At 46.6% G+C, this 16036-nt stretch overlaps 1 protein-coding gene across 4 annotated transcripts in view; it reads right to left on the bottom strand.

Annotated features, from left to right (window-relative positions):
• The window catches only part of BACH2 (BACH transcriptional regulator 2), a 386540-nt gene that overhangs the window by 20880 nt on the left and 349624 nt on the right, over nt 1-16036 (bottom strand). For 3 of the 4 annotated variants that reach the window (XM_086317709.1, XM_086317710.1, XM_086317711.1), the window contains one exon: nt 1742-3340. In XM_086317709.1, the coding sequence (XP_086173835.1) occupies nt 1742-3340 (1599 nt within the window). The remainder of the gene's footprint in view (nt 1-1741; nt 3341-16036) is intronic. The other variant, XR_015133130.1, reaches the window with a different exon arrangement.

Genomic DNA, 16036 nt, shown 5'->3' with positions numbered 1-16036 from the left:
AAACTTTAACTGTTCTCACCAAACCTCCACCACCTCAGGTGGCGGACCCAGATGTGACTCTGGCTTGGGACACTGAGCCCAACCCTCCATTCCAAACCCTAGGAGATACAGTGTACTCAGTTTCCCATTCAAATTTCCTTTTTATTGTCTCTTAGCTAAACTAAATCCTTTCAGTATATTTCTTTTTCCATTTCTGCTAGGTAGTAACGGAGGGGTGGGGACCAGGCTAGGTAGAAAGCGAGGAAGTGACCACAGGGCATGTCTATAGTTGGTACAGGGAGCTTTGGAAGCTGTTTGCAAAACATGCCCAATCGAAACCCTTCATGTGCTTCTTGCCAACCTCACAGAGGGCTGAATAAACTGCACGTGGCTCTGTGAAAAGCCAGCTCACCCCGTGTGGCATTTCTGCTGTCTGGTTGGGTTAACGTCCCTGCTTTACTAGAGGCTAATATCCAGGGAGCGCAGACGTGGATGAAGTGCACTGGCCTAATGAGAATCACGCTTCATTTCCGCCTGTGTTTTTCGGAGATGCAGTTCTCAGGAGGGGCTTGGCACTAGGCTTGCTCTGAGACACAGGTGGCAGGTCTCACGTGGGGTCCCTGGCAGTCACTACCAGATCGTGACACAGACACCCTCAGCTCTTTCTGGGGGCTTCTCGTGTTACAAGGGAAGGGGGATCACCTGCAGTGTCCATTCTTTTCTTTCCTTGGCCACATGAGTCTCGCTCACGATGTGGCTGGCGTTGCACCTGCTTCCTCTCCCAGCAGTGGGAAGATATGGATGGAGCCTTTGGGAATTTTAACCTAGAAAGCACTTCACTTTTAGTGTGGACAAAAACTGCTACTCAACCCCACTGCTCCTTAAAATGACTCTCACCGTTTGTGGGGCCCTTGGGCAATGACCCATGATACGGTTAGGTGCGACCGACAAAGGTGCTTCCTCAGTGATACTGGGGCCAGGATGGATGGTGAGCTGTCCATCACCTGTATTCACAATGGACAAGGGATGACTCCAGGGTCCCTGTTGACAAGGAAACTTAAAGGTGCTGGGAAAGCACGGGCTTACTGTGAATCTCTCCAGTTTCAATCAGTCAATTCTGAAAGCAATTTTATACTTTTCTTCTCACTGAAGAAGCGAGGGGCAAGGATGTCGGTGACAGGTATGGCATTCTTTCAAAGCAGACAGGGCAGGGGGGATCTGGAGTACCTGCACACTCTTTCAGGCATCAGACTTTTTTCCCACTAAGCTCTTTGCCTCTGCTTTTTGAGGACTGAAATCTCGATCAAATTTCAAGTGCTGTCTGGGGCAAACTGGTTAATTCTGAATCACCTCGAAGGATTCTGCCTCTGTGGATGAGGGGGATGGGGCGGGTGTGTGGTTTAGTCACTCATTTGTGTCTGACTGTGACACCACGGACTGTGACTGTGGCCTGCCAAGCTCCTCTGCCCATGGGATTTCCCATGGCAAGAATACTGGAGTGGGTTGCCATTTCCTTCTCCAGGCGGTATCTTCACCACACAGGGTTCGAACCCAGGTCTCTTGAACTGCAGGCGGTCTCCTGCATTGCAGGCAGATTCTTTACAGACTGAGCCACCAGGGGAGGATGGGGGAGGCGGTCCCTTAACTGTATAGCTTAAATCTTGGCAAACAAGAACAATCTGGCAGTGGTGGGGGGTTCAGGGAGAGTCCAGATAAAGGACTGAGGGTGGATCACATGCTTGAATTTATGCGGGTTCCCTACCTCCTGGCCCCTGTCCTGCACAGGACACGACTCACTGTCTGCTTCCGAGAACGATCCGGATTCGTCGCTAGAGTTGGTTCCGTAAGACTGCTCACATTTAATCTGGGGTCGGACTTGGTTGTACATTCCGTCTCCCATCAGGCCTGGTTCCTGATGTTCTGTGGCAAGGAATCTGGCTCCCTGGGAACAGGGCGAGGAGGAGAACTCGCAGAGAGGGAGGCTGCAGGGCGAGCCCCCACTCCCATCCTCTGCGTAGGAGTAGGAGGAGCACGAGCTGGAAGTCCTGGTCCTGGTCTCCAACGGGGGCGAGCGAGGGCACACTTTGATTGGCACCGGGCAGCTAGTGTTGGGCCGCATCCTTCCTGGCAAGTGGTCCGCCATCAGCCCACCGTGAGGGTAGGCCTGTGAGCTGGGGAGGGACTGGCCGGCCCCCACCCACAGGCCCTTTGGCACCGGCTCGGAGAGGTCTTTGTCCAGAGCGCTTACCCCAGAATACGAGTGCACCGCGGGGCTCACTTGGTCACAGGCGCTGGAGGAGAAGATGACGCTTCTCCGGTCCAGCTCTCCTTCCTGTTTACAGAGAGCCTCCAAGCCAGGCCCCTTGAGGGGCGACCCCATGGTGAAGCTGGACGTGTCCTTCTGGCCCATGTGGGGCTGTCCGTAATTCCCCGGGAAAGGGGCGTAGTCAGTTTTAAGGTCACCCTGAGTGATCCCCTTGTCAAAAGGGCACGCTGAACTCCTGGCAAAGTGCTGCTGAGAGGTCCCGGGCAAGCCGGACGACTCCACACTTTTTGTTATGCTGAACAGAGACCTTAAGCAGGACGGGGAGGGCGCGCCCCTGGACCTCTCCAGGCAGGCGGCCCCGGCAGGGGGCGCGGGGACGGGAGCGGGGGCGGGGCTGGGCTGTTTCCGGTCCATTTCCACGTCGCCCGCTCGGTCTTTGACGTCAGGCTCATCTCCGGACAGGCAGAGCGTGATGCTCTCTTCTTCGTTCTCTTCGCTGGGCGGCTCGCTTTTAATCTGCCCCACGGCAAGCCCCGGTTTGAGGCTGGTGCCAGAGTGATCTTCACTGAATGTGCTTGCAAAACCTGAGGTACTGTGTGATGATGCGTTATAGACATTCTTGGTACATGCAAGCTGGTATTTCTTGTATCTGGGGTACTGCGTTAACGCGTCCTTGGCCGAGCTCTCCTTGGTGTCCGCGGGCACGTCGGACTCGGGCAACAAAACTTCTTCCTTCTCTGCCACTGGGATGGTGGTGGCCTCAAAGCTGATGGGATCTGGAAGCATCTGGTCCCTAGGGCAAGCCATCTTGGCCGTATCCGAATCCATGGTCTCCTCCTCTTCGTCCTCCTCCTCTCCCGCGCTGTCCTCGGGGTCCTCGTGCGGGCGCTGGCACGCAGCATCCTTCCGGCACACGAAGAGGCCATCCTCGCTGTTCAGGAGCTGGGTCTGCAGGAAGCTGAAGCAGGAGTCCTCCAGGTTGTGCATGCGCAGGAACTCGGCACAGCGGATGACCTCGCGGATGTTTTCTCTGCTGAGTAACAGCTTGGCGGTGTAGGCGAACTGCAACAGTGGCCCAAACCCCCTGGCCGTGACCTGCAAAACAAACAGGGAAATCGCCAACCGTTACCGTCAGCACTGCTATTGTCCCGAATCTCTCAACTGAAGCAAGATAACCAGACAGCGCTAATGTCCCAGGATAAAGACTGCAAAGGAGCAGTTAATCTCGTCCTGGGTCAGCAATGATTCGGCTCCCAATAATTAGGGCCTGTCTCGTGCACGCCACTGCTTTACTCATCACGATACACAGAACTGAAAATCACCAGGGTCAAGTGGCTAAACAAGATGACAACGGGTTCAGTGTTTACACTAATGAAATATCCTGGCAAAAATGCACGGTAACAATGGGACGCCTATTAATTTCCCTCCCCATCCATCCTGTTGAGAGCCATTGTACATCAGGAGTGCTGTGATGCTTCTTACAGCTCGCTCGAGCCAAAGAAAGCGTTATAATTTTCTTGTCAACTGCAAAACCGGCAATATGGCCCTGTTAAAAACCGGAAAGTCCACGGGGCTTTGAAAATAGTTTTTTGCTCACTTACAAAGTTAAAAAGAGACGTTAAAAGCAACTCCTATTTTTTTGCTCACTCATCATGATTTCTAGTTGAGATTTGCCAGCCATCATGTCATATCCCATCTTAACAATGGTACCAGAGAAGACAGTCCTTAGCAGTGTTCTCAACAAGAAATTAACTCTTGGCCCATAAAACGGGGTTGCGGGGGAGGCGGCGCGGAGGGTGTTACAAAACTAAACAAACTGGCTGTCATTCAAATGGTTGAAGCTGCTGAATGGCACGGGACATGGGCAATTCTTTCCCTAATTATAAGCAGCAGCCCTGCCACACAGCTGTCTTCTTTCCTGGTAGACCTTCAGGGGCTGAGCCTACTGTCCTGTGCTGCTCATCCATTTCATTTTACACAGATTGGGAATGTGCTATTTATGCACAGCGTGTGTACATGGGCATGCGTGCATGCACACAAACACGCAGAATGACTTAGTTAGAAATATGTTGCCTAAGGCCAGTTGTTTTTTCAGATGGAAATGGATGAAACCTCCTGGTGGTCAGGGCAGGCTTCCTTGTGTGTGTCTGTTCAGTCACTCAGTTGTGTCCGACTCTTTGCCCTTACCCTATACACAAACCCATGCATCCTCTAAGTTCTTGCAAGCACTGCTGACCCCACAAGGAAGGGAAGGGAGGCACATTCATGAATCACATGTACAAAACAAATGAAAGCAGTGGTCATGGGGTCCTTGCTGGAAGCTATAGTAGCAGTGATTAAAAAAATCTCTGCTAGGGGAATAAATGTGGAGCAAGATAAACCAGCAGGCTTGGTAGATGACTGCCACAGGAACAGAATTCAGCACAGCACACACAGCCCAGACTCTTGTGAGGACCTGAAACTGTTGTTCAAAATTCAGCTCAGACATCGCTCCTCTGGGAGCCCTCTGCAGACCTCCTAGAGATCGAATGACAGCATCCTCTCAGTCCCCATGGCCGGAGTGAGGAAATACTCGGTCTTCCCCAAGGCAGCACTGATTTTATAGCATTGCACCTTGCCTTTTTAAAATTTATTTGGCTACACCAGGTCTTAGTTGTGGCATATGGGCTCTTTAGTTTCAGCATATGGGATCACATGCATGATCCCATGGGATCCCATGCATCCCTCTGCACCGGGAGCTCGGAGTCTCAGTCATGGACCACCAGGGAAGTCCCTATATCACTGCATTCTAAGGGAATGCCTAGTAAGGTAAATTTCTTAGATACAGAGATGACTGGAATTTTAATTGTTGATATTTTTTAAATACTTTCAATAAAAACCTACCACAAAAACACATGACTGCAAAGACCCACATTATAGTTCTACAAAGGCAATCACTGCCATCTCCCTTTTATTGTACTTAATTGTGTCTTTCTACCAGTGGACAACAAAGTTTCTTCAGATCAGGGGCTTTTTCATTTCTGTTTGTGACCCTGAATCTAACTAGGGCCTCTAAATATCTGATAAAAGCTGGTATATTACTGAATATGTCAGAAGTTCAACTGAGCCCCTAACAGAAAACTACAGTGTCGAGAAAGTGACAACAGTTTGTTTGGTAAGTTTGGTCTTAGGTTACTTTTGGAGAAAGGCATTGTGTCAACCAACAAACTACACGAATTAACTCATCAACAGTGGGCAGGGGTGCTTATTTGCTGTGTCCCCTAGTACCTGTGGGCTTCCCTGTGGCTCAGCTGGTAAAGAATTCGCCTGCAAAGTGGGAGACCCGGGTTCGATCCTTGGGTTGGGAAGATCCCTTGGAGAAGGGAAAGGCTACCTACTCCAGTATTCTGCCCTGGAGAATTCTGTGGACTGTATAGTCCATGGTATCACAAAGAGTCGGACACGACTGAGTGACTTTCACTCACTCACTCACCCCTAGTACCCACATTGAAATGGAGCACATCTGACCACGCTTGTTCTAAGTTGACATGGCAACAGATTCAGCAGATGTCTGTTTTATGTACTTTTCTCCCAGGAACCTTTAAAAGGGGGTGTAAGATAAGGAAGTGCATATTGATAAGTAACTAAAGAAGGTTGCCGAGAATGTCACAGGACCCATTTTTTCATTGTAACGTGGCTCCACCACAAAGAGAAAGTGGCAGAATCAAGACAGATTTGATTCCTTCATCAGGAAGCATCCTCTGCTCCCCCCCCAAGGCAATCTGCCAGTTGCAGAGTAGATAATACACATCTTGAGTTTTGGCAGATGCACTCATTATATGGGAAATCTGGGAAACTCATCTCAATGCTATTTATTTATTTTTTCATACAACGCTCCTTACGCTCTCATCCCCATTTTTTTTTTTAAATCTTGATGTGGTCTCGGTAAGCCACACCACTGCCCGCATTATGACTGCGTTAAAGAAAATTCCTGAAGAAGCTAAGAGACATCCATGGGTATCACTAGATAAGTCCTGGGAGCCACCACCTGCCTCAGGGCAGCAAGGAGCTGCAGGAAGCTCTCCACTTAGGGCCAGGCTGTTGCTTAAATGTAGGAGTGGGGCCAAGGATACCAATAAGCACAGTCTCCACATCCCAAATCAGTTCACCAATCCTTTTGGGTTCAGGAGACATGACGAGCTTGGAATGATGGTCACATGCTCACAAACAAGTCAAGAATAAAAACAGAGTTGTAAACTGTCATTCAAGCCCAGGTCGGAGGAAATGGTGTCCTCACCATGAAATCTTAAGCAACCATAATTAGCTCTTCCCTCCCATGAGGTTAAATCATGTTTTGTTACATTCAATTCTGCTACATTTTGTTCAGCTTGTGTGTGCAGGGTTTTGTCCAGTGAATCAGTTATTATTCACCAAGCTCCTGTTACTGCCTAGCACCATTCTAGCTGGTTTTCCTAACGTACTGCAAGGCAGGCAGGATTGCCATGCTTTTTGTAGCCAAGGAAACTGAGAAGCAAGGAGATGAAGGAATGCGTCCAAGGTCATCATAGAGCTCATAAGTGGAGAGCTGGGATTCCAACCAGTGCTATGAGGAATGGTTAAGTCTAAGACTCAGCACTGTCCTTAATAAACTCATGATTTAGCTTTGAAGAAGAGATATATGAACAATAAGTTAATTTTAAGTAACCATGTTAACACTGAGAGGGCTGAGCGTCCAGTGGCTAAGATTCTCAGCTTCCCAATGCAGGGGGCCTGGATTCAATCCCTGGTCAGGGAACTAGTTTCCACATGCTACAACTTAAGAGTTCGCATGCTGCAACTAAAGATCCAGCATGCCGCAACTGACCCAGTGTAGCCAAACACAAAGACAAAAAACCAAAAAAAAAAAAAAAAGAATGGAAGCACTGTCACAAGATGACATGATGAGTTGTCAGCTGAGAAATCCTGACCAGCTCAGAAGAGGAGATGGTCCCTTGAACACGTGTAAGCAGGACACCTGGAGTCACTGACTTGCCTCCACCGGGGTCGGATCTGGGTTTCCCAGGTGGTGCTAGAGGTAAAGAACCCTCCTGCCAATTCGGGAGGCATAAGAGACCTGGGTTCCATACCTGGGTCAGGAAGATGCCCTGGAGCAGGGTATAGCAACCCACTCCAGGATTCTTGCCTGGAGAATCCCATGGACAGAGGAGCCTAGTGGGCTGTAGTCCATAGGGTCACACAGAGTTGGACATGACAGAAGCAACTTTGCATGCATACATGCATCTGATCTGGGTCAAGCGTTGCTTTGATACAATGGGTACCTTCTGAACTGCACCACCCATCCCTCCCAGGAACCCATCTCTGTTTTAACAGGCAGAGGCTTTCTCAGTATTGGTTTATCCCCCATCTTGAGTAGCTTGCACTGTCTTTCCACTTTCAGGAATCATTTCACCTCACATTGTCCTCAGAAAACAAATATCCAGGTACCGACGACAAATATCCAGGTACCAATGTGAAGCTGGATGTTTATGAAACTGGGCCACAAGCCTGCACTTTTATTTACATTCTGTTTGTAACAAATAAGGCTCTGATAATGGGGAAAATAAGATGGGGAGTAGGAGGTGGAGAATCACACACAAAACTAATGACCCATAAAAATGTTATTTAAAAAGGATGATCACCAAGTTACAATGGAATGAAGTAACGAGAAATAGCAAGCCAGTCCCAGCTCACTGGTGTTAATGGAGCTGCACTCCACTGCTCTAAGGGAAGCAGACACATCTAGGCTCAAAATTACTGTCAGGAATGGTCTAAAGGAATGACGAACAAGCGCAAAATACAGTATCAGGGGCACCTGGGATAGCAGTCTCGCATTACGAAAGTAATATTTAGGTTGGATCATTTTTTAAAATTTTCTTTTTCTTTTTATTGGCCGTGCCTCAAGGCATGTGGGATCCTAGTTCCCCATCCAGGGCTGGAACCCATGTCGCTTTCAGTGGAAGTGCAGAGTGTTTACCACTGGACTGCCAGGGAAGTCCCCCTTGGCTGTTGGATCATTTTGAAGAGTATTTTCTTCATCATGTAGTGTGCAATATGCATTGTGCTACAGATGAGACTGGCTCACACGCTGGGCACAATGGAGTGTGCCCTGTGGGACCAAGGTCCATGAGAGGTCAGCAAATAACCTCGCCTTTCTCTCTGGTTGCTCCCAAGGAGGCTGTGACCTCAGTCAACAGCACACACGAGGCAAGTGGCACTGACCTTTGGGTTCTGGGTCTGAAAGAAACAAGGTCGGACCACCAGACTTGTGCCCTGTGGTGTGCATCCATGTGCCATTCATGGGTTGGAAATGTAACCTACTGAAGCTATGAGCCTCCACCCCTTGTTCCCCCAGGGTTCTGATGTACAATCTCTGCTGGAGAAGAAAGAAAGATGAAGTGATGAAAACGTAGGGAGCAGAGGGCACGCTTAGGGGCTGTTAGCAGGACTGGGGAGTTTATTCTCTGAGAATGTGCCCCGTGTGCTGCTAGACAGAGCTGGTGAAAGGAAACTTCTCAACAATTTCATTGCTCTGGACTATTATAGGGATCAGGCAGTTGGGCTGCAGGCACAAATTGAAAATAGGGTTTGGGAATGTTTATGAGACATGACCAGCATTCCATACTCGAGCCATGTGATAAAGGTCTCCTCTGATGGTTCTTTCAGTTTTCTTTTTAATTTTTAAAGTTTAAAAAAAAATTCTGGCTGCACTCTACAGCATGTGTGATCTTAGTTCCCCAATGAGGGATCAAACTCTCGCCCCCTGCATTGGAAGGCAGAGGCCCAACCACTGGACCACCAAGGATGTCCCTCCTCAGCTGCTGCTGGCAGTATACATTCATGGTTGCAGCACTGAGCCCATCTGCCCAAGGTTGATCAGATGGTCAGGAGATCTGGGGACTGCACCCCAGGAGAGGGGTGGCACGTGCCCAGGGTTCCATAATCCCAGCCTCACAAAACATGGACTCTTTTATCTTCAGCAACATTACATCCCAGTGAAGCTAGATCTCTCCTCCACTCCCGGAACGGGGAAGAGAAGATAGCAAAGCTTTGCCAATCGGTTTTTGAAAACACTGACTTGGGTTGTATTTGCACAGCAAGGCACTTGTCAAATAAAGAGAACAACACTGATGACAACTCACTCCTCCTTTCCACCCCCGCACCACACTGCATCCCATTCTGCAGGCTGAAGACTGATTTAGAGATGAAGCATTGCTTCTAATCTTAATTTTCTAAAATTAATATCCATATTATCACATGTGTCTCCCAAAGCAGCATGCTATACAAGCATACTACATTCAGGATGTGTTTGTTAAATTAACCTCACTATTTCAACAGAACTTCTGCTTATTTTAATATTAATTTTAGTTAACGATAGAGCCAGAGAAATCAATGTTTCCATGCCTAAGGTAACAATACAAAAACTAAAGCAAGTTGATTTATATCTACAAGTATATAATTTCATATGGTGGGTTTTTTAAAAAATCTATTAGTGAATGTAGTTTACAAGCATGAAATTAAGCGTCTTTTCTCTCCTGTCAGGCTTGAACTGGGGTTTCCAGGCACAATATAAAGTTCCTCTCCTGTTTGTAAATCTGTCCCTGAGACTCTATTTGATCATTTAACCATTGACTGTTTTTTGTCTACTCATTCATTCATTCATTCACTGACCACAGAGTGGGCACTGACTATGCACTGTATGACATCTGAGGGTACCAGCTGTCTTTCATCCAAATCCCAGTTCTACAGTGTACCAGGTAACCTGAACTGCTTACTTAATTGTTATATGCTTCAGTTTCTCCAACTGTAAGACAACAGTGCCTGCCTTGTAGTAAAACCTATGGAACAGCTTCTAGCATTGAGTAACAGCAATTATTATTGCTGTTATTACAAAAATGGTAATATATAGTCTCCTTCTCCAAAAAGCTAACATTTCACTGACCAGAGACAGATTTTCAGTACAAATGTCTAGAATGTAATGTAAGTATGTAACAAGTATTTGCAGCTTGCTAAGGCAGGACCAAGCTAGGGGGAGTAATCGCTAAGGGTGTCTGCATAGCCTTCCTAGAAGAGATGACCTTTTGAACGCTGAGCTGAAGTTCATCACAATAAGAAAGGCCTGGCTCATTCTTCAAATGCCATTTTCTCAGTCAGGCCTTTCTTGGGCCTCTAATCACACCTGTCCTTCCAGCCCAGGACTGGCTATCAGACTTGCAGGGCTGAGGGCAAAGTGGAAGCGTGGTCTTATTGTTTGGAGGTTGAGAACTTCAAGATGATGGATGACATGGTGGGACTCCCTTGGAGGTTCAGTGGTTAAGACTCCACACTCCCAATGCAGGGGGCCTGGGTTTGATCCCTGGTCAGGGACCTAGATTCAGCATGTCACAACTTTCATGCCACAACTAAAGATCCCACATGTGGCAATGAAGATTCCACACATGGCAGTGAAGAGCCTCCATCACACAGCTAAGATCCAATTTAAAAAAAATCTGAAAAGGTGATGACAAGGTCCTTCTGAGATGGGGCCCTAGGCAATGACATAGGTCAGAAGCCCGTGTCTGGCCCTATAAACACACACTTGCTGTCTATGCCCGGTTGTTGAAATGGTGATCTCAGAGGGGTGATGTCATCTGAGGGCAGAGCCAGTGAAATCCATCTGAGTGAAACTCCAAGGGTTTAGGGGCACAGCTACTGGGATCAGCAGTGTAGGTCAAGTGACTCTCGGGATTATGGGTATCTTGGACTGAAATACAGTCAGCCCATGAAGAAACTTTTTGATTGGTGAAAAAAGAAAAGAAGATCATGTAGGTTAAGTGGACAGAGCCCTGCTTGAGTCTCCATGATAGAGTCATGATCCCACACTTGAGTCAGTTCACAGATCCAGATTCTCTAAAACGAATTCCCAGGAACTCTCGAGGAAGAATCCTATAATCATCCATGCTGCTGCTATGATTTCTTCTGCAAGGGTCTGCAGAAATGTATTGACTACATCTTGTAGTTTTCCTAAATAATGAACTAATACAAACTTTTAATTTCAAAAACTTCAACAAAAAATTATTCAGAAACTGTCTATATCAGAACCAAATCTATCTATATATCCATCCCTACCTACCTATGAAAAGAACTAGTTGTACTACTTGGACCATTTTTAAAGTCTTTATTGAATTTATTATAATATTGCTTCTGTTTTACGTTTTTGGTTTTTTTGGCCATGAGGCATGTGGGATCTTGGCTTCCTGATCAGGGATCAAACCTGCAGGGAAGTCCCAGTAGTATTACTTCAATACAAACGTAACAGGACCATCTCCATAGTTCTGACCAAACTACTAACTTTGACTTCTATCACTTAATTTTAGTCTGATATTATAAACTCATATGCTGATTATTTCCTATTGTCTTTCAGACTCACATCCACTCTTGTTTTGCTTTTTCCTTACTTGTATTGAGAAGCAATTGACATACATCCCTGTATAAGTTTCAGGTGTACAGTGTGATGGTTGGATGGACATATACTGTGAAATTATGAGCACAGTAGGTTCAGCTAACATCTTCTCGTGCTTCCCTGGTGGCTAAGATGGTAACGAATCTGGCTCCATTGCAGGAGACCTGGGTTTAATCCTTGGGTGAGGAAGAGCCCCTGGAGAAAGGGATGGCTATCCACTCCAGTATTCTTGTCTGGAGAATTCCGTGGACAGAGGAGTCCGGTAGGCTGCTGTCCATGGGTTACAAAGAGTCGGACATGACCAAGCAACTAACACATCATTTTCTCATATAAGACCCAATAAAAAGAAAAAAAAATTCTCCTTATGATGAGAATTTCTAGGATTTACTCTCTTAGCAACTCTCCTATGTATCACAATCATGCCCATTCTCTTTATGTTTCCTTCTCTAATGCTGAAGCTAGATTAGTTTTTAAACTTTTTCTTTAAGGTTTGTTTTTAAACCAGGCTCCTTCGTCAGGTGACTTACTCTGCCCATAGTGGGCACTGGTGGGAGATGAGAGGTAGGAGGAAGGCAGTTGCGGTTCCTGTTCATTCTCGTTTTCTTTCCTTCCCTGGTGGGGTGTCTGGAAGGGGTGGGCTCCTCCCTGATGCAGCCCCTCCTCCTGCTCAGAGGCCACTTTTATCCCTCCAGCCCTGGGAGTGGGAGCCGCGACCTGCCGTCATTAATCACTGGCTTGAGTCTCCTTCCACTTCCTGTTCTTTCAGTTTTCCAACACCTGTTTAACCAATTCCCTGTCTTACACCCCCTCTGTTTGAAACACCTGGCATGGTTTCTGTTTCCCTGACTCAATCCTCATCCATTTTACAGACAAGGAAGCCAAATGAGGTGAAGCCCAGAAAGGTGAAGGGATTTTCCCCAAAGTCACATGGCTGGTCAGCCAGGGCTTCAATAAAGCCTTCTGAATGCAGAGTTCAACTCTCCTGCTGCTTTCATTAAAAAAATTTTTTTTAAAATATTATACTGGAGTATAGTTAACAATATTGTGAGAGTTTCAGGTGGACAGCAAAGGGACTCAGCTATATGTATATATGTATCCATTCTCCCCCAAAGTCTCCTCCCAGTCAGGCTGCACATAATACTGAGTAGAGTTCCGTGTGCTATACAGTTGGTCCCTGTTGGTTATCCATTTTAAATATCTTCCTGCTCCTTTCACACTGGCTGTTGTTTCTCTGAAGTGAACCAGAAAAGAAATGACATTTCACAGGGACACACAGGATTGTAGGTTTTATTACGTTCTCTAAAACAGTCCCAACCAGTCCATCCTGAAGGAAATCAGCCCTGGGATTTCTTTGGAAGGAATGATGCTAAATAAAGCTGAAACTCCAGGACTTTGGCCACCTCATGCAAAGAGTTGACTCATTGGAAAAGACTCTGATGCTGGGAGGGATTGGGGGCAAGAGGAGAAGGGGACGACAGAGGATGAGATGGCTGGATGGCATCACTGACTCGATGGACGTGAGTCTGAGTGAACTCCAGGAGTTGGTGATGGACAGGGAGGCCTGGCGTGCTGCGATTCATGGGGTCGCAGAGTCGGACACGACTGAGCAACTGAACTGAACTGAACTGAAAACAGTCACTTTTCTATAGCTCTATCCAAAGGAGTCTGGCCAACTGGACGTGGTGCTTCCCCAGTAGGAAGAAGGGTGAATCTCACATCTGGTTCTATCGTCATTTATGTTATTCGGATTCAGTGCCTAGATTTCTCCTGAAGAAGGACACTAACTGCTAAGTCCCTTCCTTGCCTGATGAAACCTGGTAAATCAAGGGAGTTCTTCTATCACATAGGAATTTGATAAACCAGCAAGCTCAGCTCAGCTTCAGTTCTTGGCATCTGGAAGGCATCAGAGCAGAAATGCCTTTCTGGGTGGGGGGCCATGTTATCCCAAAGCTTTGTTCCAGATGGGAAAGGCAGCCTGGTAAGGCTCATGTCTAGGGGGCATGTCACGTGACCCCTGCCTGTGTCCATTGACTCCAAATTATCTTGGGGCTACCTAACAGTTGAAACTGCCCCTGAGGTATCTGGGTGAAGAGAACAGAGAAGGAAATGCAAACATTCATCATCGTCTTTCCTGGAAACGGGCAATGCTTTGGCCCTGCAGAACCTTCACTTCACCTGGGTGGTTTTACCTCCTCATCTCACTTCTTCACGTGTGGCCTTAATTATTTTCTCCTGCAGTTACCCGATAGTTATGTTTCCCAGCTAAATGATGGGCAAGAGTCACAGGTGATTCAAATAGAAGGCACTGTATTCATATTTACTCTAAAAGCATACAATGAAAACAGAAAGTCTCTCTTCTGAAAGATTATATAATGAAGCTCAGGGAGTAATTCTTAAAAATTCAATTTCAGTATAACTGTAGATCTTAAAACAGGTATAAAATAGTAGTAACTTTTTACATTTTTCAGTGTAAAATGAAAGTGAAAAGCATCCTACTCACTGGTAAACAAGTAGTAAAACCTGCATTGAGGTTTACAGTTTCATTTGAAAAACCACCTCCAACAGAAAATTATTTTTTAGGAGATTTAAAAAATTACCTAATTTCCATTTGAATGACCCCCTCCCCTCTTTCAGGAAACCAATGATTTTCACAGACTAGAATTTTCTTGAGTCAAGGTTTGGTTTTACCTTCTAGACCCCTCTAGTCATTTCGAACCAACCATCAACCATTTGATGTTCAACCAGATAACACAAAACAGTTTTTAAAGCTTCTAGTCTTGAGAAGTTCAGTTTCTCATCAGAGCCTTCTAATGGTTCTTCCTGCGCTCAGTCTTGTCCAACTCTGCGACCCCATGACTGTAGCCTGCCAGGCTCCTCTGTCCATGAAATTTTCCAGGCATGAATGCTGGGGCAGGTTGCCATTTCCTACAGGGGGGTCTTCCAGATCTAGGGACTGAATCTGCATCTCTTGAGTCTCCTGCATTGGCAGGCACATTCCTTACCACTAGCGCCACCTGGGCTCTTCCTATTAAGCCAAAATTCCCATCCCTGAGTGACTTCACTTTCACTTTTCACTTTCATGCATTGGAGGAGGAAATGGCAACCCACTCCAGTGTTGCCTGGAGAATCCCAGGGACGGTGGAGCCTGGTGGGCTGCCGTCTATGGGGTCACACAGAGTCAGACACGACTGAAGCGACTTAGCAGCAGCAACCCATCTCTGAAACCTAACCAGTTACCAGCCCCTCTCCCCACCTCACTGCCCTCCTCTGAAACATCTTGAGCTTGACTACATCTCCAGCAAGATACCTGGACTGAGTAGATGCTCCAGTCACTAGAACAGAGGACAGAACTATCACCTCCTTCCATCTAGAGTCTATTTTGTATGAATGCGAAGGTTTATTTCACTGCCACTTATTACTTATGCTGCTACCAATTACCATCTCTGAGCTGTTGCTGCTTTTTTTTTTCCCTTAGCATTTGCTACCGATAAGCCACATGTCCATCGTAATTGTATAAAACTGGTTTCTTAACCTGAGTGTACACCCATGTCAATTTTAAGAAACTGTTCTTATTATATAAATTGTTCTCCAGGAAAACTTTTTAAGATTCACTTTCTTCCTTTTTAAAAAACCTGTAATGCCATATCTTCACCTCCAGATTTCCAATGTTTTCCTGGGCTCCACAGTTTCTCAAAGATTTTGACCTTAACAAGTTGTGCCATCATTATGACTATGTCTTGCCTGTTCTTTGGGAGACTTCATCCAGACTGGGAGCTTAGGTGTTTTCTTCTACCTGGGGTTTCCATTTCTTTCTCCAAGTTTTTCCTCAGTTTTCCATCTACTGAACATTCTCTATGACATACAATATAAAGGTAATTCAGGGCTCTCTGTCATCCTCAATACTAATGGTCAGCCCCAAGGAGTAGCTGTTGGTCTCCTTATCTTTTTGCTCCACACAGGACAATACATTTCTTTTATCTCTCCCTCTTTGAAAGGTTTCCACTCATTTTGAGCTTGGGTTTTCTTGATACTGTTTTTGCAGGTCCTGTATACCTTTTCACGGGCTTCCCAGGTGGCGCTAGTGGTAAAGAACCCATATGCCAATGCAGGAGATTTAAGAGAGATGTGTTCGATCCCTGGATTAGAAAGATCCCCTGGAAGAGGAAACGGCAACCAACTCCAGTATTCCTGCCTGGAGAATCCCATGGACAGAGGAGCCCAGCAGGCTACAGTCCATAGGGTCACAAAGAGTCGGACACAACTGAAGTGACTTGGCACGCACACCTATTCATAGTTGTTCATATTTTCCTACCGTTCAAAAAAATCTGAGCAAA

The sequence above is a fragment of the Bos grunniens genome, chromosome 9, assembly GCF_055505025.1.
Source record: "Bos grunniens cultivar Pamir isolate PY7600 chromosome 9, Bosgru_T2T1.0, whole genome shotgun sequence".
In the NCBI taxonomy this organism is placed as follows: Eukaryota; Metazoa; Chordata; class Mammalia; order Artiodactyla; family Bovidae; genus Bos; species Bos grunniens.
The sequence above is the reverse complement of the archived record's forward strand: the minus strand, read 5'-3'. Positions and strand labels throughout refer to the sequence as shown.